General features: G+C 45.0%; 1 protein-coding gene across 1 annotated transcript in view; it reads left to right on the forward strand.

The window, feature by feature from the left end:
• Positions 1 to 27658, forward strand: part of LOC137366606 (collagen alpha-1(IX) chain-like) — a 230725-nt gene that overhangs the window by 73773 nt on the left and 129294 nt on the right. Inside the window, exons 9-11 of the mRNA XM_068028325.1 lie at positions 18142 to 18195; positions 23406 to 23441; positions 25120 to 25143. Coding sequence (XP_067884426.1) covers positions 18142 to 18195; positions 23406 to 23441; positions 25120 to 25143 — 114 coding nt within the window. The remainder of the gene's footprint in view (positions 1 to 18141; positions 18196 to 23405; positions 23442 to 25119; positions 25144 to 27658) is intronic.

Here is a 27658-nt window from a genome sequence, read left to right on the forward strand (position 1 = left end):
TTCACGTCTTGTTGTGTTGGATGGTCTACCATCGCTCTTGAAAGTGCATCAGCAGATATTTGTGTCTTTCCCTAGACATCTATTGTCTCGTACAGTCTCCTCAATCTTGAACAAAATCTTTGGATTCTTGGAGGCATTTTTGCGATCTCCTTTTCATCCAACAAAGATACCAAAGGTTTCTCGTCTGTCCCGATGACGACTCTCAATCCAACAATATAATCAGAAAATTTCTCACATGCCCAGGTGACGGCACGTGCTTCTTTTACAATTACCACATACCTTGTCTCTGTGTCGGACAAATCTCTAGTTGTGTAGTATATTGGTCTGCAAGTACCATAAGGCTGCTCCACGAATAGGACTGCCCCTAACCCCGTGGAGGAGGCGACTGCAGCTATCATTGTTGGTGATGTAGGGTTATAGTGTGCCAAGATGTCTGGTAATGCGTGCATTTCTTTAATCTTCCGGACTGCTTGTTCTTGATGTGAACGTAAACACCACACTTGCTCTTTTTTGAGGAGTTGTCTTAGCGGTTCTGTTACCTGCACTAATAAGGTATAAATTTTGCTAATTGATTCGTCATTACAAGGAATCCTTGGAGCTGTTGAAGGGAAGTTGGAGTAGGAAATTCTGTAATGGCTTGCGTCTTCTGTGAGTCTGCCATTATACCTTTACTGCTTACTATGTGTCCCAAGAAATAGATGGATGTCTTGAAGAATTTGCACTTCTCGTTCAGTGTTAGCCCCACTTCTTGAAGCCATTGTAAAATTGCTCGAACTCTTTGGTTATGTTCCTCTACTGACTGCCCATGTACCAGGATGTCATCCATGTGACAAATAACTCCCTTGAGCCCTTCTAAGATGTTAGACACAGACCTTTGAAAGATCTGTGGTGCAGAAGTTATTCCAAAAGGTAACCGATGGAAACATGACCTCCCGAAAGGTGTTACAAACGTGGTTAGTAATCCTGAGGTCTCAACTAAGGGAACCTGCCAAAACTGACTATTGCCATCGAGTTTGGTCAACATTATGTTCTGAGACAACTTTGCTGAGCTGTCATCCACTGCTTTGTTAAGCTGTGTTAAATCCACACAGATACAAAGAGAACCATTTTGATTTGGGACTGGAACCATAGCCAAACATCACTCCGTTGGTTTTGTGAAGAGAAAAATGACTTCCATCTTGGTCATCTCTTTCAGCTGGTCTTGATCTTGGTTCATCAACGGGTATGGTATCTTTCTGGGTGTAACGATACACACTGGTCTGGCATCTTCTTTAAGTGTGATTCTATACTCTGTCCTGAGTCTTTCGAGACCTGAGAAAAGTTTTGGATAATCTGCTTGGAAGTGACTGTTTACCTGTGGCTGTTTGACTTCATCAATCTTCTTGATCAGATGCAGGTTTAAGCACGCTTTTCTGCTCAGGAGGGATAATTCTTGGTTTGCAAGATGTATAAGGTTTCCATAATTTGTCTCCCTCTATATTGGAGAGTTGCTTGAAGCTTACTCTTAATGTTCAGTTGGGTCCCACCTGGACCATGCAACTGTTGTAGACAATGTCTCATCAATCATGACTCTTAGTCTGACAGAACTGTGACACTAGCACCTGTATCCAATTTGAAATTCATTAGATGCCCATTTACATAAATGTCCGTCGTCCAAAATCTTTGATCTGGGTCATTAATTTCTCCTGGGAAATCTCCTGGTTCCTTTCCTGCTGGAAGTTGATGCACTTCATTCACTGCTCTTTGTGTGAAGGTCTTTTGCTTTGCGAGTTTGAGCGAAGTGGTCTTGCTCTGGCACATTTTCCTGTAATGGCTTGTCTTTTTACAATGTGTCCCAAGAAATAGATGGATGTCTTGAAGAATTTGCACTTCTCGTTCAGTGTTAGCCCCACTTCTTGAAGCTGTTGTAAAACTGCTCGAACTCTGTGGTCATGTTCAAACATTCCTCTTTACTAGCTGGACACTGTTCCCATCCTCCTGGCTCCACAGCGCCGGCACGGTTTCCCGGTATCATACACCTTCTCACCCGCGTGTGTCTTCTCTATAGATTCCCTCTCCGCCTTTGGCTTCAAGAACTGTACAGTCATTGGAATTCTTCTCATCCAAGGTTTCTCTTCAGCCTGCAGAATGGCTCTATTTTGTCTTTAGACTTCTGCCTGTCCTGTGATCTGAATTGCCTTCTCGAATCTGAGGTCATCTTTCGACTGTCAGATATCTGATTAAGCCTCATCAGCTATACCAACTATTCGGTCCGTTATCAGTTCCGTCTTCAATTCTCCATAGTCTCAACCCTTAGCCAATTTGTACAGATCATTTATAAAAGAAGCTATGGATTCGCCTATCTTCTGGACTCAGGTGTTAAATTTTGCTCTTTCCAGAATTTTGTTACTGCATAAATTGAATTATTTGTCGAAGGCTGAGCCTCAAATTTATCCGAAGCCTTGTTTATTCCTTGCCTTACAATCACGTCATCTGCAATTGCACCTATAGAGCATAAAAGGGTATTTACTTGTTCTGCTTCTGATTTAGCACGCAGCTGGGAAGCAGTCCTAAATCGTAGGAATCGTTTTCTCCACAAGGATGAATTTTGTACCTCATTGGCTCATTCCTGATCATATAGCTTTCAGGCATTCTGAATTTTGACTCCATTCTGTTTTCTTAGGCTTTTTAGGATTTTCCCCTTTTTTAATCATTTTGGCTTTTATGGAGGTGTTCGCGCTCTTTCCTGGGGTTTCCCGTGCTTTCCGGGTGTTCCTGCACTTTCCGCGGTCTGGTTGAGTAATGGCTGCCGACCCCAAGTTGCCTTTTCGCTGGAGATCAATCTCACTCACTGCTTTTCCAACCCAGTGTGCCGTTATCCAATAATGACCTCTCTTAAAATTCTCTCACCCGATCCTGGACCTATGGCCGGCACTGTGACTTTGGAACCCGATTGCTAGACCTGGATGTTTCATTCCAGACCACCACTCTTCTGTGGTGCAGTCTGAATGCCTGCATAGCTGACTTATTGACTGTCAGTGTCTTCTTCAGCAACTGAGCAGCTCTGGAGCTCTTTGCAGTCCCCCCGATGAGATCTGCTGTTCTCTTGGCACTACTTCATGAGGTAAGGTGTTTTGAGTACTTTCTGGTTGTTTTAACTGGTGCCAAGGTATTATGTGTTGTTGTTGTAGTTGGAGCGGAGCGCGGCATTATCGATAAAGTCTCAGAGTCTAGATCAGCTCAACTAATAACTCTTTTATATTTACACATCTCTACTTACACTCTCTTCAAGCCTCTCTGACTAGCATCCTTTGTGCTGCTACTCTCTTCTTCCAAAGCCCATTATCATGTGACTGTTGCATCATCATCACTACAGTGGGAGGAGTTTCTTTCACTGTCGCCAACATTAACCCTTTCAGGTCCTTATACTACACAGTACAGAAAGCACCAAAATATAAAGGAAGAACTGCAGTCGGTGAAGTCTGTGCAAGGTGTTTGAGGAGGAAGGAGTATATTATGGGAGCAATTCCACGAGCCAGTGTTCCCAGCAAGGCCTGTAACGCACATGGAGTGACTGTAAAGAAAATGCAGGCATCCAACCCATAACTCCCTCTGCCTGGAAAATCAACATGTGTTTACCTACGATTTCCCAGACTGCCTTCCTTGCGAGAGTCATTCCTCACTGGTTGCATCAAATTGTGGAATTAGCTTCTGCATAAACTGAATTTAGGAATTTAAAAAAAAAGCATCCTTTTATTGCATTTTTAATATCTTAATTTTACCAAAAACTCTTGGAATGCAAATTTTGGGAGCAGGAGGAGGCCGTTCAGTCCGTTAAGCTGAACTGAAGGTCTAATGCAGGTGGGAAGTATACAGTAAATGGCAGAAGCCTTAGGAGTATTGACAGGCAGAGAGATCTGGGCGTACAGGTCCACAGATCACTGAAAGTGGCAACGCAGGTGGATAAGGTAGCCAAGAAGGCATACGGCATGCTTGCCTTCATCGGTCGGGGCATAGAGTATAAAAATTGGCAAGTCATGCTGCAGCTGTACAGAACCTTAGTTAGGTCACACTTGGAATATTGCGTGCAATTCTGGTCGCCACACTACCAGAAGGACATGGAGGCTTTGGAGAGGGTACAGAAGAGATTTACCAGGATGTTGCCTGGTCTGGAGGGCATTAGCTATGAGGAGAGGTTGGATAAACTCGGATTGTTTTCACTGGAACGACGGAGGTGGAGGGGCGACATGATAGAGGTTTACAAAGTTATGAGTGGCATGGACAGAGTGGATAGTCAGAAACTTTTCCCCAGGGTGGAAGAGTCAGTTACTAGGGGACATAGGTTTAAGGTGCGAGGGGCAAAGTTTAGAGGGGATGTGCGAGGCAAGTTTTTTACACAGAGGGTGGTGAGTGCCTGGAACTTGATGCCGGGGGAGGTGGTGGAATCAGGTACGATAGCGACGTTTAAGAGGCATCTTGACAAGTACATGAATAGGGTGGGAATAGAGGGATACAGACCCCGGAAGTGCAGAAGGTTTTAGTTTAGGCAGGCATCAAGATCGGCACAGGCTTGGAGGGCCGAATGGCCTGTTCCTGTGCTGTACTGTTCTTTGTTCTTTGTTTGTTGTTTGATGCATCAGGAAAGGGGAAGGTTACCTGGAAACTTTGTTCCAGAAGGGAATTACACCCTTAGACTGGGGTCATCTGATTGTTCAGGGACAGGAGGATGTGACTGCGTGTGAGGCAGGTAAGGGGATTGAGAAGGCAGAAGTGGAGGAGTCTCAGCCCTTGCAATTATCCAAAAGGTTTGAGGTTCTTTCAACTTTTGTGGATGAGAGCGAGGGCTGCAGGGTGGATGAGTAAACTAACCATGACACTGTTGTACAGGAAGCCACTCAAGCGGGGGGAGTAAATAGGAATCTAGTGGTAGTAGAGGATAGTACAGTCAGGGGGATAGACACAGTTCTTTGCAGCCAAGAGTGAGAGTCCAGAGGCTGTGTTGCCTGCCCAGTGCCAGGGTTCGGGACATGTGCTCAGGGCTGGAGAGGAACTTGCAGTGGGATGGGGAGGATCTCGTTCTTGTGGACCACATTAGTACCAATGACATACATAGGACTAGGAAAGAGTTTCTGCATAGAGAGTATGAACAGCTAGGGGCTAAATTAAAAAGCAGAATCTCAAAGGTAATAATCTCTTTAGGATTATTACCTGAGCCACGAGCAAATTGGTGTCAGGTAAATAAGATTAGAGAGTTAAATGCTTGGCTCAAAGATTGGTGTGGGAGAAATGGGTTTCGATTCATGGGACACTGGCACTTTACTATGGAAAGTGGGAACTGTACCATTGGGATTGGCTACACCTGAACCGTGCAGAAACCAGTGTTCTGGCAAGTTGTATACCTTGGGTGGTAGAGAGGACTTTAAACTGTGGGGGGTGAGGGATCAAGTGAGGGAAGATGTGATAATTTTAAGAGAGAGGAGAAGGAAGTGCCCAAGGTAGCAATATGGGAATTGATAATTTGAGTTTGGAAGGAAGGTACAGAGCATACAAACTTAAGAATGCACCAGCAGATAAGGCTAGAGGTTGTGAAATTAATAAAAATATAGAATTAAAGGCACTCTATCTGAATGTGCACAGCACTCGCAAGAAGGTAGATGAATTGACAGCACAAATGGAAGTAAACAGGTATGATCTAATTGCCATGATGGAGATGTGGCTGCAGGGTGACCAAGACTGGCAACTGAATGTTCAAGGGTACTCGACTTCACAGAATCACAGAATTGTCACAGCACAGAAGGAGGCCATTCAGCCATTATGTCACCAGCTCTCCTAATGAGCAATTCACCTAGTGCCACTGCCCTGCCTTCATTTAGGAAGAATAGGCAAAAAGGAAAATGAGGTGGGCTAAATAAAGGATGAGATCAGTAGTGAGAGAAGATCTTAGACTTAAAGATCAAGATGCAGAATAGTTTGGGTAGAGCTAAGAAAAACCAAGGGGCAGCAAGTATTGGTAGGAGTTATTTATTGGCCACCAAACAGTAGTGGTAATGTAGGGCATGGTATAAATCAGGAAATTAGAGGTACATGTAACAAGGGTAACAGTAATCATGGGGGATGTCAAGCTACATGTAGACTGGGTAAACCTAATAAGCACTAGTGTTCTGGAGGACAAATTCCTGGAACGTATAGGAGATGGCTTTCTGGAAGAGTATGTTGAGGAACCAACTAGAGAACAGGCTATTTTAGATCTAGTATGAGAAAGGGCTAATTAACGATCTCATTGTAAAGGAGCCTTTAGGAAAGAGTGACCATAATTTGATGGAATTTTACTTCAAGTTTGAAAGTGACGTAGTTCAATCCAAAACTCAGTTCTTAAATCTAAACAAAGGAAACTACGAACGTATGAGGGGCAAATTGGCTGCGGTAGATTGGGAGACAACATTAAAAGGTCTGACAGTAGATAGGCAATGGTTAGCATTTAAAGAATTAATACATGGTTTACAGAAAATTTACATTCCTTTGAGGAACAAAAATCCAACAGGAAAGATGATCCAACATGGCTAACAAGAGAAGTTAAAGATTGTATTAGATCAAAGGGAGAGGCTTATAAAGTTGCCAAAACAATTAGTAAGCCTGAGGTCAAAGGAAAATACTGCAGATGCTGGAAATTCAAAATAAAAACAGAAAATGCTGGAAATACTCAACAGGTCTGGAAGCATCTGTGGAGAGAGAAGCAAAGTTGACATTTCAGGTCTGTGATCTTTCATCAGGTTCTATTAGTAAAAAAAGGAGTACTGGAGAAATGAATGGGGACTGACAGTTGATAAATCCCCTGGACCTGATGATCTACATCCCAGTGTGTTGAAAGGGGTGGCTGTAGAGATCATGGATGCATTAGTGATCATTTTCCAAAATTCTATAGATTCTGGAACTGTTCCAGAATATTGGAAGGTAGCAAATGTAATGCCACTATTTAAGAAAGGAGGGAGAGAGAAAATGGAGAACTACAGGCCCGTTAGCCTGACATCAGTGGTAGGGAAAATGCTAGAATCTATTCTAAAGGATATGATTACTGGACACTTAGAAAATAATGGTACAACTGGGCAGAGTCAACATGGATTTATGAAAGGGAAATTATGTTTGACAAACCTGTTGGAGTTTTTTGAGGATGTAACTAGCAGAATAGATAAGAGGGAAGCAGTGGATGTGGTGTATTTGGATTTTCAGAAGGCTTTGATAAGGTCCCACACAAGCGGTTAGTAAGCAAAATTAGGACACAAGGAATTGGGGGTAATATACGGGCATGGATTGAGAATTGGTCAGTGGACAGAAAACAGAGTGTAGGAATAAATGGGTCATTCTCAGGTTAGCAGGTTGTGACTAGTGGGGCACCACAAGGATCAGTGCTTGGGCCCCAGCTCTTCACAATCTATATCAATGATTTGGATGTGGGGACCAAATGTGATATTTCCAAGTTTGCTGATGACACAAAACTAGGTGAGAATGTGAGTTGTGAGGAGGATGCAAAGAGGCTTCAAGGGGATTTAGACAGGCTAAGTGAGTGGGCAAGAACATGGCAGATGGAATATAATGTGGAAAAATGTGAAGTTATCCACTTTGGCAGGAAAAACAGAAATGCAGAGATTTCTTAAATGGTGGGAGATTGGGAAGTGTTGATGGACAAAGGGATCTGGGGATCCTCATCAATAAATCACTGAAAGCTAACATGCAGGTGCAGCATACAATTGGGAAGGCAAATGGTATAAAGTAAAACAGAAAGTGTTAGAAATATTCACCAGGTCTGGCAGCATCTGTGGAGAGAGAAGCAGAGTTAACATTTCAGGTCTGTGACCTTTCATTGTATTGGATTGATTTTAATGGCTGGAAAACAGGGAGTGTAGTGAATTAAAAGTGCCGACCCCAGTACTCGAAGCTTCAATCTGCAGTGCTTTCAATTATTCCACTGCCGACTACATATTGTATGGAGAAAACAAGGAAATAAATCTCTGCATCACTGGATTTCCAATGCTGAGTAATATTGATTTCATTGAATTGATTTTTACGGCTGAAAAATTGAAATGCCATACATTGGACATACTAGTTGGGAATGTAAGTGATGAGGAGGACGCAAAGAGGCTGCAAAAGGATATAGATTGGTTAAGTGATTGGGCAAGAAGCTGGCAAAAGAAATATAATATGGTGAAATGTGAAATTGGCCACTTTGGTAGAAAGAATGGAAAAGCAGAGCATTTTATAAAAAGTGAGAGACTAGTAAATATTGGAATTCAGAGATATTTGAAGGTCCTTATACACAAATCAGTCAGGTTAACATGTATGTAGAGGAAGCAATTTAGAAAGTAAATGGGACCATAGAAAAATTATGGCACAGTCAGAGGCCATTCAGCCCGTCATGTCCGTGCCGGCCGAGAAGAAGAAAAAAAAGGATCTATCCGCCCAATCTAATCCCACCTTCCAGCACCTGGTCCATAGCCTTGCAGCTTGCAGCACCTCAGGTACATGTCCAGGTACCTTTTAAAAGAATTGAGGGTTTCTGCCACCACCACCATTCCTGGCAGTGAATTTCAGACACCCACCACTCACTGGGTGAAAACATTTTTCCTCATGTCCCCTCTAATCCTTCTACCAATCACCTTAAATCTGTGTCCCTGGTAATTGACCTCTCCGCTAGGGGAAACAGGTCCTTCCTGTCTACTCTATCTAGGCCCCTCATAATTTTGTACATCTCAATTAAGTCACCCCTCAGCCTCCTCTGTTCTAAGGAAAACAATCTGAACCTATCCAATCTTTCCTCATAACTGCAACTTTCGAACCCTGGCAGCATTCTTATAAATCTCCTCTGAATTCTCCAGAGCAATTATGTCCTTTCTGTAATATGGTGACCAGAACTGTACACAATGCTCCAGCTGTGGCCTAACCATTGTTTTATACAGTTCCAGCATTACATCCCTGCTTTTGTATTCTATACCTTGGCCAATAAAGGAAAGCATTCCATATGCCTTCTTAACCACTCTATCTACCTGTCCTGCCACCTTTGGGGACCTGTGGACATGCACTCCAAGATCTCTCACTTCTTCTACCCCTCTCAATATCCTCCTTTTTATTGTGTATTCCCTCGCTTTATTTGTCCTCCCCAAATGCATTACCTCACACTTATCCGGATTGAATTCTATTTGCCACTTTGCTGCCCACTCAACCAAACCATTGATATCTTTCTGGAGTCTACAGCTATCCTCTTCATTATCAACTACACGGCCAATTTTTGTGTCATCAGCAAATTTCCCAATCATGCATCCCACATTTAAGTCCAAATCATTAATATATACCACAAACAGCAAGGGACCCGACACTGAGCCCCGTGGACCCCCACTGGAAACCGCTTTCCATTCACAGAAACATCCGTCGACTACCACCCTTTGTTTCCTGTCACTGAGCCAATTTTGGATCCAACTTGCCACCTTCCCCTGTATCCCATGGGCTTTCATGGCAAGTAAATGGCATGTTGGTCTTTATTGTAAGGGGACTGGATAATAAAAATAAGGAAGTCTTCCTGTAAAACATCAATTGACTAAATTGATTCCTGGGATGAGAGGATTGTTCAATGAGAAGAGATTGAAGTAAAATGGGCCTGCACTTGCCAAAGCTTGGAAGAATGAGAGATGATCTCATTGAAACGTATAAAATTCTTAGAGGGCTTGACAGGGAGAATGCTTGATGAGCACGTCAAATTAAATATTTAGGTGTTGTTCCACATTAAGCTCCGTCTAAACGATGCATCTTTTCCTGACTGGGAGATCGCTTACTTAGTATATACTTGGTATAGGCAGCTACTGATGTCACTGTTTACCAACTTAGGTATAAAATTAACACGCTTCAAGCAAGGCTTGAGATTAGAAGGAATTTTCTTCCTCCTCCTCTCCCATTGAGTTGTGGACATTTGGGATGGAGTCCCAGTGACAGCAGTGAATATTGTGTTAGTGAACAACTTTAAAAAAAGCATGCCCCACATAGCCTAGGAGGTAAGGCAGTCCTTCCCCCCCAAAACCATGGAAGGTCACAAAGCCAGAAATTCACTGAGCATCATTATGGCTGAAAACTAACACCAACATTAGTCATTGGGAATAAAACAGTAAATGCTGGAAATACTCAGAGATCAGGCAGCATCAGTGGAGAGAGAAACAGAGTTAACACTTCAGGGTGATGACCTTTCATCAGAATTGGCAAAGTGTAGAGATGGAGCAGGTTGTAAGCAGGTAAGAGTCAGGGAAAGCAGGAGGGGAGAAAGAACAAAAGGGAAGGCCTCTGATTAAGTTTTAGGCAGAGAGATTAAATAACAAAAGGGAAGAAGGCGCAAGACTAAAAGGGTGGTAATGGAGGAAAAGAAGATGGGTCCAGAGGAGGTGTAAATGGGAAATATCAGAACCATTACCAGCAGCTGTTGGTCCACAAAAATGGGAGCAGTGGTTATGATCCGAAATTGTTGAACTCATTGAGTCTGGAAGGCTGTAAGATGCCTAATTGAAAACAAAGTGACTCCTGACAACGCAACCCAGTGCCGATGTCATTAGAGCGCTCCCAGTTTCGCACATGCGCAGAATGGACTCTTGCTGTCAGTATGGTGCTATGCATGCACAGCCTGTGGCAGCACTCAGCTTGCCAGGACTAATTTGCACATGTGCACAAAAACTCCATTGTGTACTGCAATGGCTGCTCACTGCTCGCTCCCCATCTCGCCACTTGCTCGCCGCTGCTCCCTGCCTCGCCACTTCTCCAGCCTCAGCCACTCACACCTGCTTCGCCCCCTCGACCTGTGGGCCACTTGCTCCCCATCTCGCCACTTCTCCCATCTCCGCCACTCTCTCCCCGCTTCGCTCCCTACTTCTGTTCCTCGCTTCCTCCTGCGATTGCCACCTCGCTTCCCTGCATGGGGGAAGCGGGGTAGAGAGAGAGTGACAAGATAGGCAGGGGAGGGGAGGGAGAATGTAAGTGGGAGGGAGTGGGAAGCAGAAGCAGGAGGGAGCAGGGAGTAGAGGCAAAGCAGAGGGGAGGAAGCTGTGCAGCAGGGAGCGAGTGGCCGACAGGTGGTGGGGGGTGGGGGTGGGGGGGGAGGGGGGGGGTGCGGTTGAAGCGGGGAGCATGTGGCCGAAGGGGGAGAAATGGCGAGGCGGAAAGCAAGCGGCGAGCAGATGGGTGCGGGAGGCAGTGGCAAAGAGAAGCACGATGGCAGGAGGAAGCAGGGTACTGTTGGGGGTGGGATGGAGGTGGTGATCGCAGGCAGTGTGGGGACTTGAGTTTCATTTGTTTTTGTTTTTGTGCTAAATTCAGCAGCGCCATGTTTACTACTGGTAGCTGCCAAAAACGTCGCAGCCAGTGACATTTCAGTGCATGAGGCTGCAATTGTGCATGTGCAAGTACTGTGCCACCTAGTGGTTGCGTTATCAGCAAACACAACCAATCGAAAATTGAGGTACTGGTCCTTGAGCTTCTGTTGAGCTTCATTACAACAGCGAAGAAGGCCGAGGGCAGAGAGGTTAGAGTGGCTGGGTGGAGAATTAAAATGACAAGTAACTGGAAGCTCAGGGTCATGTTTGTCGACTGAATGGAAGTGTCCCACAAAACAGTCATCCAGTCTGTGTTTAGTTTCACCAATGTAGAGGAGACTGCATTGTGAGCAGCAAACACAGTTTACTAAATAAAACGAAGTATAAGTAAATCACTGTTTCACGTGCAAGGAGTGTTTGAGGCCCTGGACGGTGGGAAGGGAGTAGGTAAAAGGGCAGGTGTTGCACCTCCTGCCCTTGTGTGGAAAGGTGTTGTGGGTATTGTGGGTGACTGAGGAGTGCACCAGGGTGTAGCGGAGGGAACTGTCCAATCAGAAAGCTGAAAGCAGAGGGGAGAGGAAGATGTGTTTGGCAGTGGGATCACGCGAGAATTGGCTGAAATAGTGGAGGATGATCTGTTGAGTACAGAGGCTGGTGGGATGGACGGTGAGGACAAGGGGCACCCTATCATGGTTCTGGGAGGAAGGGGAAGGGGTGAGAGCAGAAGTGCAGGAAATGGATTGGATACAGTTGAGGCCCTGTCAATTACAGTGGAGGAAATCCTCGGTCGAGGGAAAAAGAAGACATATGTAGTCGTACTCGGATGGAAGGTGACATCAACAGAACAGACACAACAGAGATGGAGAATTTGGGAGAATGGAATCGGCTGCTTGTGTGCAAGTGTAGGCAAGGTAACTGTGGGAGTCAGTGGGCTTATGGTGGTTATTGGTTGACAGCCTATCTCCAAAAATGGAGTTAGAGAACTCAAGGAAGGGGAGGGAAGTGTTGGAGGTGACTCATGTGAAGCCGAGGGATGGGTGACAATTGGAAGCAAAGTTAATGACATTTTCCAGTCCACTAGTCATTGGACCTGACCTCAGGCACTTAATAATATTCACTCCCAAGTACACTGCATTATGAAGTTGGCATGGTGAGATCTCCCAATGAATCCTGACACTTTCACCAGTCAGTTTGTTCTCTCACTGTCACTTTAATTTTGATCAGAAGAGAGTTTCAATGACAGCAGAGCATACAGACCTGACATTGGCACTTTCAGTGAAACGCTAACCTGTATCAGTAAGTGGAAGGACTGCATGTTAAACCTGAGGGCCAGATGTTGCAGTAACCAGTGCTCAATCCACGAATGTGATTTTCAATCAGACTCTAATTTTAAACAGCACTAATGGCTGGAGTGAGCCGAGCACTTGCAGACTGCAAAGCCAGCTGGCAACTTTATGAGCTGCCAATTCCCTTCAGCGCTCAGTGGGTGCAGAAAGGCAGAACACTAGCTGATCAAAATTAAACTGCCTATGAGTGCAGAAACTGACTCGTCAACCTCTGCCATTTCCCCACAAATGCCCTGTGACCTTTTTCTATGCCAGGTCACTTGCCCTAAATTTGTGCCACATTAGTTGTAAACCATGATGACAATGTCTGAATGTGTGAAAATTCAAAATAACTGTACCATAATTTAAAAAAAATTGGATGAATATCTGGCTAGGAACAGGATTAAAAATTATGAAGAGAGATGATCAAATATTGTGTGCAAACGGCTGTTTACTGAGCAGCTGGGACTTTAGTGGGATTATTTCCCAGGAAAGGAAGGTAACTAATTTATAATGTAGGATGTACGTTTAGATCGGTATCCTAGAGCTTTGCTCAAATGTGGGGAGAGGAAGAAACATTGTAGAATCTTTATTCAGGAGACTAAATGGGTTTATTTGGGTTCAAGGTTACAAATGATGGTAAATGATCTGTGGAAAAAACAGGTTTTCTCATTGCGTGCTTTGATTAGAAGACCCAGGGCTTGCCTTTGTATTTTCCCTTTCCGTGGGAAGTTCCTTGTTTTGGCATTTCACTTTGGTATCTTGACTGAGGTGAGGTCACCATGCACCATGTCCTTACAACCTGTGACACAGCACATGACTACACCAGTAAGATATCTTAAATATCTCTGAAGTTACTTGTGGGATTTAATAACAGCATTCTAATGAGCCTGAAGACCTGGGCTGTGAGAAGATGAAGATGTGGCTCTTCCCAGCTTTAGGGAAGGGATGGAAGGGGTGCGTAAGACAACACACAGAAGGTTCTCAGGGAGCGGGGAGGAGAGGGAGAGAGATTGAGTGCAAGTGAGAAAGTGAGATGGATGGTAAAGTGCTGCTGCAGGTGCTTACTGTATCCTTGTTTCTGATAATTATCTAATACTCTGTTTTATATATGGCTGCGTTTGCTGACAACGCAACCACTAGGTGATGCAGTACTTGCATATGTGCAAATGCCGCCTCATGCACTGAAATGTCTCTGTCTGCGAGGTTTTTGGCAGCTGCCAGTAAAAGATGACGCTGCTCAGGTTATCACAAAAATGAAAACAAATGAAACCCAAATGGCCACAGTGGCCACCTCCATCCCATCCCCCACAGTACCCTGCTCCCTCCTGCCATGATGCTTCTCTTTGCCACTACCTCAAGTGCCCATCTGCTCACCGCTTGCTCTCTGCCTCGCCACTTCTCCCCCCTCGGCCACTCACTCCCCACTTCACCCCACCTGTGGGCTCTCACTCCCAGCCTCGCCACTTCCTCCCTTCTGCTCTGCCTCTGCTCCCCACTCCCTCCCACTCACAGTTTCTCTCCCCTCCTCTTCCTATCTTGTCACTCTCTCTCGCCTAAACACCCTGAGGGAGGGGGAGCTCAGCCAGAGTCTCCCCCTCCAAATAATAAAAAAAGAAAGACTCCAAATGCTGCAAGTCTGAAATACTGGGAATACAGAGGAGGTCAGTGAGCATCTGTAAAGAGAAAAGGGAGAATAGCATTTCAAGTGTGCTTCACAACTATAAATGGAATGATGAACCCGCCCATCTGTATACTGGAAGAAGAAAGCAAAGAGAAGGTGGAGGGATGGAAAAGCCACCAGATATTATAACCACCCAGAGGACATGAAAGCTGCTCACTGTTATCCAATCTTCTGTTCACTAATTTTCATGAAAAGGTAGACCTGAATGTAGAGTGCAGAATGCCTCTTTATATTTGTGCCTATTTTCTAAACAAAAATAAACATACCCCAGGTAGCTTCCAGTTTACAAAACTATACATCCCAAAAGAGAAAAAGCTTAGACATCTCTAATCTAGATTTAAAGAATTTTTATTTGCGTCTTTGTATCTTTCTGCTGGTTTTGATTGTTCAATGAAATGAAGTGAAATTAATTAAAATACACAGAAAGAGCTTCAACAGTTCCCACCTAACTTACATTGATGAATTTAAAGGGAAGCTAGGTATGTACATGTGGGAGAAAGGAATAGAAGGATATACTGATGGGATTAGATGAAAAAGGGTGGGAGGAGGCTCGTGTGGACCATAAACGCTGGCATGGGCTTGTTGGGCCGAGTGGCCTGTTCTGAGCTGTAAACTCTATGTGAGGACAGGACAGGACTGGGCTGAGCTGCTAGTAGTCTACTGCCTCTGAAGCCTGGATTCTCCTGAATAAATCCACCCGAAGTTGGGCAGTACAATGGCAGTCCAGCAACAGAAATGGATTAGTGAGACATTCTGCTGGCGACCCACCCCATGATGCTATTTTCCTGTGATATGCCTATTGTGACATGTATCTGCCTACACCATAGCAAGTAGGTGAAGTCAGGGGGCCCATGGATTCACAATCCCTGGTAGTCCCCTCTGTGTAGATGTGGGTTGTGGGATCCTCCAACCTATCGACTCTGCAACACGAGAGGAGACTTTCTCCCCTTCCTGCTCATGTGATCTTTGCTGTCAAACCATAGTTCTTTATTCAAGACTGGGCCCTTGATATCTAGTTCTCTCAGTTCCCCCAAGAGGTGATGGCTGGTTTATCATCATTCCCTCCCAGTCCTCTGCTCTCTGGACTCAATGTGTTTCAATTTGTAACATATCCTCTTTCTCACGAGTTACATCTTTCCATGTAAGTGGATCTCAGTTGGGGCTTGAATAAGTAAGGTCAGTCAGGTACAGGAATGTGGAGCAGCTTGTCAGATCCTTCTGCTAGGAAGCCTTTCAGTTACTCAGAATAACCATTCACAGTACTGTAGGTAATCCATTCCTTTACTAACCTGAAGCTGACACCTCTGCTCCACCTTCTGTACCTCCCTGCTGTGCCTGCATAGCAGTTGTAGAGCTTTAGCCTCAGGACGACTAAAAGATCCTTCCTCCACCCCTAACACTTCATCGCTGCTGGTTGAACTTTTCCAGGCCAATGACTAATTTAATATCGAACTTCACCCAGGTATCTGCAGGCATTCATTGTGAATGAATTAATGTTAATTTATGTAACCCTATTAGATGGTCAAACAATGATAAATATCTAACCAAACATTACAGGATATATAAGGTGACAAATTTTGCTTGATGCTCCTGTGAAGCACCTTGTGCCTAAAGTTGCTATACAAATGCAAATTGTTTCTGTTGTTGTCATGAGCAGTCAATGTAACTTACTTTATTTAAGCTGATATTTGGAAAACTTAACTTTGTAACAAGGAGGTAGCCTGTGTTCTTTATGAATAACTGTTAAGCAGTAAGTGCAGGAGGTATAACTTTCACAGGGATACTTCTAATCATCTGCTGTAAATTTGGCAGGAAATCCTTGGAAATCCTGAAAAAGCAACATAAACACTATTAATGCTTTTCTCCCTGTGTGTATGTGTGTGCACCCTCTTCCAAAGTTATTGTAGATGATCGGGGTAACCCCTGCGGAAAATAATGGAGTAAATGTTTGCTGTGTGTTTGCCTATTTGAATAGCTTTTTGAGTAATTGCATCATTGAACTGTACAAAGCATGAGGCTTTAACGTTCCATTTCAGGCCTGGAATGAGTCCAGTTTATCTTAGGGCAGTAACTAGGGACAAGAGATACAGCTGACCTTAGTGTGCCTGGATTAGAGACAGGAAAAATCTCACATGGTGTTTGCGAATCACTGACGCTTTCAGATACATGCATATGTAGACATTGCATGGTAACAGGATGGGGCTCATCTGAAAAGCAATCCCCCACCTTCTCAAGGTTGCAAACTATTACTGTCCAATCCCATATAAAGCTGTCGGTGTCCCTGGAATTGTACCCCAACTTGTATCTCTCCCTTAGGAACAGCAGAGGAGATCATTCAAAAAAGAAAAAAGTTTTACAAAAGAGAATGAGGAGTTTAGTGAAGATGTATAATTACATCAAGTGTACCAATTTGGATTTAAATGTAATTTTCTATGTGTAATGCATCAGATTCACTCCATTAAGATAATGCATTCATTGCTAGTAATTTATTTGTGATCATATGTGAACACCAACTTAGTTGTCACAAATAGTGCCAGTGTGTAAATGCTGGCTCTGAAAATGGGTTGAGGGATGGAGTCTGGCATAGATGCCAAGATGTGATTGGCCACGAACACCTCCTCTGACCCTGTCAAGGATCATGGAACCAGGGGAAGTATTGTTAATTTGGCTATGAAAGCCAAATGAACCGATCGCTTGGGGTGAAGTGGGGGTGCTTTTGTGGGGTGCTGGGCTGCCCAACATGCCCCATAATGTGGAGGAGGTGACCTGGCTCAGGGGCAGAGCCTCTTCGATATACAAACTATAATTTACAGCTCCCAGCCCCACCCCCACCAACCCACCAAGGGGCCACTTTGTTTAAAGGGGCTGTTTTGAAAATTTAACAAATAAATTATTTGGTACCAAATCTTTGCCATGCCTCACTGCAGACTTTGAATGGTCCTCATTATCTGTTACTGGGTCGGTCTCTTCTCAACAGGCATACCAGGGCTTACCAATTGCCAGGCTGAGTTGGCAGGACTCCTGCTGTAGGGAGCATTCCTCCACCCTTACCTTGATGACCTTGGAAAGGGAAGATGGAAGCTTTACCCTCAAAAAGCCATCCTGGAATGTTTATTGGAAGCTCTGGCCCTAGAAGCCCATATTCTGTCCTCGATTCTAGCAGTTCTCGTGCAACAACAATTGCATTTCTAAAGTGCCTTTGACATAGTCCCAAGGCACTTCACAGGACCATCACCAAACAAAATTTAACACCAAGCCACATAAGGAGATATTAGGTCAGATGACCAAAAGCTTGGTCAAAGAGGTGGTAGGCTTTAAGGAGGTCTTAAAGGAGGAAAGTGAGATAGGGAAGCAGAGAGTTGCAGAGAGGGAATTCCAGAGCTTAGGGCTCAGGAGCTGAAGGTACAGCCACCAAATGGTGGAGCAATTAAAATCGGGGATGCTTAAGAGGCCAGAATTGCAGGAGCAATTTAGGGTTTAGGGATGGAGGAAATTCCAGAGATAGGGAGGGGTGAGGCCAAGGAGGGATTTAAAAATCAGGATAAGAATTTTAAACTTCAGGTGGGAGTTGATTGTTGGTGCACAATGTGTAATACACATTAACAACTTGCTCATGTGGTAAGGTAAGACTTACTGCAAGGAGAACGAGAACTATTACTTTGCCTAACCCGAGACATTAGTAACTTTCTACTGTATTGGAAAAAGAATGCCTGTTGATGTTAACGAACATTTAAACTTCAATTACTTAATTTAAGAGTAAATATTGGTAAAAAGTGGTTGAATATTTGTTTCTGGTATTTCTGCATTTGTACAGGGATTACCAGGACAAGAGGGATCACCAGGATTCGCTGGACAACCCGGGCCAAAGGTAAGTAAAGAGTACAGGACAGGTGAGAGGATTTGTCTGTAAACTCCAGGTGTGTGCACAACTTACTGTTAAATTACAGAGAAAGCATCCTTGCTCTATGTAAGAGGTGCAGTAGTATGAGACAAATGAGAGTGACCGAGCTATTTAATAAGCCAATACATGGGGCAGTACTATTATACAAAACCTACAACCAAATATTCAGGCTAATTGTCTTCCTGAGACCAACAGAAGTTTGTGGATAAATTCACCATTTCCACACACCCAGTGAGAAACACATTTTAAGGAGAATGCAGAGAGGGGACAAGGCTACCATGTTGCAGCATCGATGCACAGACATAGGAACAGAAGTAGTGGTGTTCAAAATGATAGAGATTTAATAGATTAAATTATATAGATAAAAGAAAGAGTGGAGGATCAGAGAGACTTGGGGGTCCAGGTACATAAATCACTAAAATGTCATGAACAGGTACAGAAATAATCAAATAACTAATGGAATGCTGGCCTTTATAATCTATAGAACAAGAATACAAGGGGGTAGAAGTCATGCCTCAGCTATACAAATCCCTGGTTAGACCACACCTTGAGTTACTGTGCGGAGTTCTGTTTTGGGTCTGAAACCCAACTCTGGTGGGAGATTGATTCAGGTCCAGATTTTCAAATGGGTAAGCCCTTAATTGGTATGGAGACAGGTTTCATGTCCACTTAAAGCCTGTGGGACCAAGAATGGAGGTGGCAGATGAAATGTGGAGCTCATGTCGAGTCCCCACTACAGCCATCACTGAGGCTGCTGGTTGTCCTAAGGGAGAGCTCAGTATTTTGCGTCAAAATTTTCACTGCACCAGAGGGAAGTGAGATGTCACAGGGGAGATGGAGGCCTGGCACTAGGGGCAGGGCAGACCCTCACTTCATCGATGCCCACCTGGATCTCATGTTAGAAGCCGTGAGGGAGAGGAGGGAGGTCCTCTTCCCAGAGGGTGACAGAAGGAGGCTACCTCATCATGCAGCAGGACCACCTCTCTGTTCACTGTTATCCTCCTCCTCCTCATCTTCCTCTCTTCCCTCCATCTCTTCCCCTGATGAGCTGTTTCCTTCCAGGGCCTCACTGTCCTCAAGGTCCACACCTCTCTGGAGGGCCATGTTATGGAGAGCACAGCAGACCACCACAATGACCGAGATCCTTGCAGGAGTGTACTGCAGAGCGCCATCCAACCATATCTTCAGAAACCCGATGGCCTGCTCAATGGTTGGCCTGCTGAGCAGGTGGCATTGATTGTATCACCTCTGTGCATCTGTCTGGGGCCCCGGTTGAGGGGTCGTTAGCCATCTCTTCAAGGGATTTCCCTTGTCCCCTTGGAGCTAGCCATGCACTTTAAGGGATGGAGGACTGAGGCAACCTGGACTGGCGGAGGATGAAGGAGTCATAGCAGATGTCAGAAAGCAAGCTGCGAGGAAGCTCTTGTTATGGAACGGAGGAACTTCTAACAATCACTATCATGAGGGAAAAGATGCTGGACAAACTGATGGGACTAAAGGCAGACAAGTTGCCAGGACCTGATGGCCTGCATCCAAGGGTTTTAAAAGAAGTGGCTGCAGAGATAGTGGAGGCATTGGTCATAATATACCAAAACTCACTGGATTCCGGTAGGGTACCAGCAGATTGGAAAACTGCTAATGTGACGCCCCTATTCAAGAAAGGAGGGAGACCGAAAGCAGGAAACTATAGACCAGTTACTTAACATCAGTCATTGGGAAAATGCTTGAGTCGATTATTAAGGAAGAAATAGCAGGACATTTGGAAAAACATGATGCAATCAAACAGAATCAACATGGTTTTATGAAAGGGAAATCATGTTTGACAAATTTGTTAGAGTTCTTTGAGATTGTAACAAGCAGAGTGGATAAAGGGGAATCAGTAGATGTTGTGTATCTGGATTTTCAGAGGGCATTTGATAAGGTGCCACATAAAAGGTTATTGCACAAAATAGGAGCTCAGGGTATTGGGGGTAATGTGTTGGCATGGATTGAGGATTGGCTAACACACAGAAGGCAGAGAGTCGGGATCAATGGGTCTTTTTCAGGTAGGAAAGCCATAACTAGTGGGGTTCCACAAGGATTGGTCCTAGGGCCTCAGCTATTTACTATCTACATTAATGACTTAAAGGAAGGGACAGAGTGTAGTGTATCCAAATTTGCTGACGATACAAAAATCAGTGGTAAGTGATAAGGACACAAAGAATCTGCAAAGGAATATAAATAGGTTAAGTGAGTGGGCAAAAACTTGGCAGATGGAGTTCAATGTGGGAAAGTGTGAGGTCGTCCACTTTGGTAGGAAGAATAAAAAGGCAGATTATTATTTAGATGGAGAAAGACTACAAAATACTGCAGTACAGAGGGATCTGGGTGTTCTTGTACATGAAACACAAAAAGTTAGCATGCAGGTGCAGCAAGTAATTAGGAAGGCAAATGGAATTTTGGCCTTTATTGCTAGGAGGTTAGTGTTTAAAAATACTAGCATTGGAGGCAGTTCAGAAAAGGTTCACTCGGCTGATTCCTGGGATGAAGGGGTTGTCTTATCAAGAACGGTTAAACAGGTTAGGCCTTTATTCATTGGAGTTTCGAAGAATGAACGGTGATCTTACTGAAACATATAAGATTCTAAGGGGACTTGACAAGGTAGATGTTGAGAAGATGTTTCCACTGGTGGGGGAATCTCAAGCTAGGGGACATAGTTACAGAATAAGGGGTCACATGTTTAAAACTGAGATGCAAAGGAATTTCTTCTGAGGGTGGTGAATCTCTGGAATTCTCTACCTCAGAGAGTTGTGGAGGCTAGATCACTAAATGTATTTAAGGAGGAGGTAGATAAATGTTTGAAATCTCGGGGAGTCGAGGGTTTTGCGGAGCAGGCCCGAAAGAGGATTTGAGGCCTGGGACAGATCAGCCATTATCTTATTGAATGGCGGGGCTGGCTTGAGGGGCTGAATGGCCTGCTCCTGCTCCTATTTCTTATGTTCTGATGGTTGCAGACCAGTTGGATGTTGAGGGAGTGGAAGTCCTTCCTGTTGATGATCTCACTGGCTGGTCACTAGGTACCTCGATGGCCATGTGGGCTCAATCGATGATGCACTGCACCTGGGGGAATCTGCATTGGAGGCAAAATTCACTACCCTCTATGCCTGCACAGGACCACCTGTGTCAAAGTGGATGTGGTCCCTGGTCCTGCAGAATATGGCATCCGTGACCTGCCTAGTGGTGTGATGAGCTGCCGACTGCAAGATGCCACCTAGGTCTGCAGCTGATCCCTGGATCGACCCAGTTACATGAAGATTCAGGGTGACAGTGACCTTGAAGGCTGCAGATAGGGGACTGCCATGGGGTCCGTAGGGACTCAGGTCATTGTGGATCAGAGCACAATGGTCGGAGACTATCTGCCTGGATAGGTGTAGCCTCCTACAGCACTGGTGCTCAGTCATTTGCAGGTACCTGACTCTTGGACGGTAGACCCGATGTCTAGTGTCGCGCCTTCTTCCCGTTGCAGCCCTCCCACTGTGCTGCTCTGGCCTCCTCCTGTCCAGCAGGTTGAGTCTGCTGCAGCTCACTCTGGTTGCTCTGTCCAATGTCAGAGTAGCCTGTTCCCATCTGAACTCCCTCAGCTGGGCTTTGTGCATTCCCCGCCGATTCCAGCTACCCTATGATGCCAGAGGCCTCATGTCCCTCTCCACCTCATGTCCCTCTCCACCTCATGTCCCTCTCCACCTCATGTCCCTCTCCACCTCATGTCCCTCTTCATCTCATGTCCCTCTCCACCTCATGTCCCTCTCCACCTCATGTCCATCTCCAGATTCCTACCACTTCCCACTGAGAAAAGCAAGTATTCCAGCTCCAGCAATGGCCACTCTATGGCATATTTGGAGCAGCGGAGCTTTATTTTGGACCTCTGTATTATGTTAATCAGGCCTCCCACAGTATTCATGACTTGTACACCCTGTCGTGATCCAGACATGACATTTTCCCCAAGCCCTTCCATTGAAAATTCCAAACAGCTGCTGATAATCCCTGTCCTGCTTTCCCTGAAAGAAAAAGGGTGTTAGGGAATGGATGTCCTTACTTATAAGTTTCTAAGTTGTTCCTCAGGATAATAGGATTCAAAAGCATTTATTGGTAATCATAAACATTAAGAATACAATGATAACTTATTAATAGACAATTACATAAATATGAATGAGAATCTTACCTTAACACGAGTTACCAGAGAGCTCACCCGTTACAATTCTCAAGTTCAAGGCCTGTTCAAGCCTCACTGAACTCTGCAGGGCCTATCCCAACACTCCGCTTTTAAACCTTTCTTTTGCGAGAACCCATGTTTTGACATTATCTCATCCAATTAGCAGCAATAGCTTCAGTTTTAACAAGAATCACTCTCCATGCTTTATCATGACTGACAAAGTCATTCAACTGGACACAGTTATTTTGCTTGATCCCATTCCTTCTCAACATTCTCAGAGGAATTAGCAGTCTGTGCTGTTGAGATTCTAACTCTGTGAATGGATAGTCAAACATTCACAGCTGCAATTTCTATGGTAGCTCACTAGATTGAGCAACTGATGGTTGTTTGTGGCTTCTGCTGAATCTCCTTAACAGCTGAAACACTGTCTGACTGGAATCCCTTTTACCAACTGATGGTTGTGAACAGAAACTCAGTTAAAAGCTAAAGTTAATATAAACAAATTAATATAAAAAGAACCTTTTGCTTGCAAGACACTAATCTCTTTGGTCTTTGCTGTCTGCCCCTGTCTGATCCTCCAATCTCAGAGGTTCTGGGGGAAGAACCTAAGACCCACCTTTTGGGCGCCCCTCAAAATGGCTACACCTCCAGGAAAGTCAGTTTCCTCTCTGCCTTAATAGCATATCCTTGCATGTGTCTGCTGAAGACGCAAGCATTTGGCCAGCCCCTGGTGGGAAGCTCTGGAAATCTCCAGGCAATGGGCAACATAAAGGGGTTAGAGACTCAAGTGCATGGATCTCCATTCTATTTGTCCACTCCTTTATGTCAGTAACTGCCTGTTCCCCAGTGGAAAACAAGCTCCAATAACTACAGAATGGAGGGCCATCATTTTGATCCGGCCAATCTTGATCGAAAACAAGATAATATTACAGCATTAACTTTTCATGTTACTGAGAAAGAAGTTAATTCAGCTATTTTTTCCTAGGGTGAGCCAGGAACTGTGGGACCTCGCGGAGCTCCTGTAAGTCCAAATATTTACAATCACAAAATAGGTTGAATATGTAATGTTAAAGCATTCTGTGCAAACGAATGTTCTATACTTCTGTAAAGCAAAGCTTAACTGGAGAATAATCACTTTGGCAAGACATCAGATTTATACTTAAGAAAGCTGGTTATTTAATAGAATGAAATATGGTAAAAAATTGCATTTATATAGCAACTTGACTTTTGCAAAATGCCCCAATGTCTTTCGTAAGGAACATGGGTTGATGGGGGAGACGGAGACTTCAAGGAGGTTAGGGTAGATAGCACTAAGTATAAAACAAGTAGAGGGAAGGTGACCAAGGTTGATATTGAAGACTTAGGCATTAAGGAGGCTGTTTAAGATGGGGAGAGATGCAGGTAAGTGGACAGGTTTAGGTAGAGAATTCCAGACTGCAGGGCCACCATGATGGCTCTATCACTGATAGTGGAGTAGAGGGAGGAAAGTTGTACAGTGAGTCAGAGTCCAATTACTGACATGTAGGGTTAGAGGAGGATACGGAGATAGGGTGTGGTGAGACCAAGGAAGGATTGGTAAATGGGTATAAGGAATTTGAAGTCAATGCATTTGGGAATGGGTGTCTAGTAGAGATAAGCGAGGACAGAGGTGATGAGTGATTGGGACACTGCAGATTGTGAAGTTTTGGAACAGTTGGAGTTTGTGTAGGGTGGAGCTCAAGAAGCTGGTGAATAGAGGTTTGGAAAAGTCAGGCTTAGATGTAATGATGGTGTGAATGAGGACTTTAGTCGTGAGGCAGGGCTGGAGGTGGCCAATATTTCAGAGTCAGAAATCAGCAATTGTGATGATGGATTGATCGTTGGGTTTGGATCTCAGTTCTCAGTGAAACATGATGGTTAGGTTGTGCACTATTTGGTTTGACTTTGCAAGTGACCAGAAAAGAAGGTGAAGTTTAGGTTTCTGTTAATCATCGAACAGGATGACTTCAGCCTTGCTGAGGTTTAGGTGGAGGAAGTTCTGCGTAACTCACAACTTGATAATAGAGAGGCAGTCTGATATTACAGTAACAATTGAGGGCATTGGCGGCAGGGGGTGGGGTGGGTTTAACAGTGGAAGCGGATGAGGTAAAGTTAGGTGTCACTGGTGTACATATGAATGCAGGACCACATGCTTACTGATAACGTTGCCAAGAGGAGCATGAAAATGAGAAATAGTAGGGGACCGAGGCCAAAGCCTGCAGCGCACTGGAGGTGACGATATGGGTAGAAGAGGAGAAACTGCTTTAGCAAATGTGCTGAAGGCCAAAGAAGAAATAATGCGCACTGGACACGCTCAAACACAATGCTGTCTGTGATATTGACCAGAGCAGTCTTGGTTCGAGAGTGGGGTGGGGGAAGGGGTGTCGGGGTGTGATGAAAGTCCAGACTGAAGGGTTTAGTGGACAATGTGGGCATGGGGGTCTGGAGTGGTGAGGAATGACTTGTTCAAAGATTTAGGAGAGGAAGATTAGGAGTGGGGTTGTAGTTAGAGAGAATTGAAATACATTGCAGTCAGCAAAACACTTAATTACTTGTTTACAATTCCAGTTAGCTTTTTTTTCAGCGTAACAAAATAGAAAAATAGATTCCTTCACTTTTAAAAAAAAAATGTAAATAAAAAAAAATGTTCCATTGAAATGCTTGCTGTTCTTTGTTTGCAGGGTGAGGGAGAACCGGGGCCACCTGTAAGTAGAGTGACTGTACAATGGATGTGGCAAGTTGTTGGTTAATTAATGAAATGTGAGCAGTTTTCCACTAAATAATGCACTGGCATAAAATTGCCCTCTTTTTCATTTATTGGGGCTTTTTTTTTCTCTGTGTAAAGATCTAGACAATTTTTTTCTACTTGTTTGCCTTGAAAGTCTCTGTGCACTATGCAACATCTCCGAGCTCCCAGACTACCAGTAACTTTGCTGCATAATCAGGTCTTCCAAACAGTACTTCCCACAATGGTGTGACATGACTAATATCAGGAAGCCATTGGGATGCTCATGGCATAATATATATAAAAGCCAGCATGGGCCTATAAGGAACCTTAAGGAAGTTAGAGTGCAGCATTCAGTCTTGGGCTCCACACTATAGGAAGGTCACGGAAGTTTTAAAGAGCATATTCATTCGAATGCTGTCTGTATGAGGAATTGCAAAAATGAAGCGAGACTGGGAAAAATTGGGCCTTTTTCCATTACAACAACATGGATTACAGGGCAATGTGATAGAATGGTTTAGAATTCTGAATGGATGGGCAGGGTAGACTGAATCAGACTGTGTTCAGTAGTTGAGAAATCTTGGATGAGGGGTTATAGTTACAGAACAAAATTTAGAACGCAAGGCTGGAAAAACATATTTACACAGAGAGTTGTGAGGCTGTGGAATTCATTTCTGAGGCAGTAATTACGGGCTGAATTTTAACCTGAGAAAAAGAGGGTTTTGGGTTGGATGGGGGGAGGGGTTAAAATCTCAAAATTGCTTTCCCATCCCAAACCCCCTCCAACCTGCCCATCTTTGGCTCAACCTGAAGATGGATGGTGGGTGGGTGACCAACCCAACCCAAGGAGGTGGGTTGGAACTTTAAATATGATAATGAGCCTGCGAGCCTCATTGTCATGCAGGTTTTCAACATTAATAGCTGTCAGCCGGGTTTCCCAAGCATCGAAAACCTGGCAGCTTCATTGAGGCAAGGACTTGGAAGATTCAGGAGTTAAGTGCCTTTACACCCACCTCCTGGATCCAGGTGCCTGCCCGAGGAGCCTCCATGCATGGGCCCCGCCAATGACCATCCCCCCCTCACACCGAGGCCTCCAACACCACCATCCGGCCTCCGATTTCAGCATCCCCCCAATCATCCAACCTCAAAACCCCACCACCAGCCTTCAATATCTCCCCCAACATCCAGCCTCTGATTCCCTCCCCCATCACCAAGTCTCCAATGTTCCCCCCATCACCAGGTTTCTGATTCCTCCCATCACCAGGTTTCCAATTTCCTCCAATCACCAGGCCTCTGATTTCTCCCCCTCCAATCTCCAGGCCTCTGATTTCTTCCCCCCCCCCCACATCACCAGGCCTCTAATTTCTCCGCCCCAAAAACCAGGCCTCTGATTTCTCCCCCCACCCCAATCACCAGGCCTCTGATTTCTCCCCCACAATCACCAGATCTCTGATTTCTCCCCCCACAATCACCAGGCCTCAGATTTCTACCCCCCCATCACAAGGCCTCTGATTTCTCCCCCCCCACCGCCATCACCAGGCCTCTGATTTCTCCCCCCACAATCACCACACCTCTGATTTCTCCCCCCACCCCCAACCAGGCCTCTGATTTCTCCACCCCCCCATCACCAGGCCTCTGATTTCTCCCCCCCCCATCACCAGGCCTCTGATTTCTCCCCTCCCCAATCACCAGACCACTGATTTCTCCCTCCCCCCCATCACCAGGCTTCTGATTTCTCCATCACCAGGCATCTGATTTCTCCATCACCAGGCCTCTGATTTCTCCCTACCCCCCTCCCCCAATCACCAGGCCTGTGATTTCTCCCCTCCACAATCACCAGACCTCTGATTTCACCCTCCCCCCCCATCACCAGGCTTCTGATTTCTCCATCACCAGGCCTCTGATTTCTCCATCACCAGGCCTCTGATTTCTCCATCACCAGCCCTCTGATTTCTCCATCACCAGCCCTCTGATTTCTCCATCACCAGGCCTCTGATTTCTCCCCTCCCCAATCACCAGACCTCTGATTTCTCCCTCCCTCCCATCACCAGGCTTCTGATTTCTCCATCACCAGGCCTCTTATTTCTCCATCACCAGGCCTCTGATTTCTTCCCCCATGCCCCCCATCACCTGGTCTCCGATTTACCTCCCCTTCACCAGGCCTCTGATTTCTGCCCTCAGGCCCCCATCCCTGCCATTGAACACACCTCCCCCCACACCTCCGATTGGCCTCTTCACTGATTGATCCCCGTTCTCCATCCCGTCAACCTCCCCCCCACTCCCAATTGGACAATCTGACTGGTCTCTGGGTGGGGAACCAATCAGTGACACCAGAGACAGGCTGTGGAGTTAAAGCTCCCTGCAGGCCAGATCAGTAAAAGTTCTGCTGCCCTATGTCACTATCCAGGATCAGACTGGACAGGCGGATGAAGGAAAAGGCGATGGGTAAATGTCATTGGGATTATTTGCTCATGTGGAAGGTAAACGGCCTGTTT

This window comes from Heterodontus francisci, chromosome 3 (assembly GCF_036365525.1).
Source record: "Heterodontus francisci isolate sHetFra1 chromosome 3, sHetFra1.hap1, whole genome shotgun sequence".
In the NCBI taxonomy this organism is placed as follows: domain Eukaryota; kingdom Metazoa; phylum Chordata; class Chondrichthyes; order Heterodontiformes; family Heterodontidae; genus Heterodontus; species Heterodontus francisci.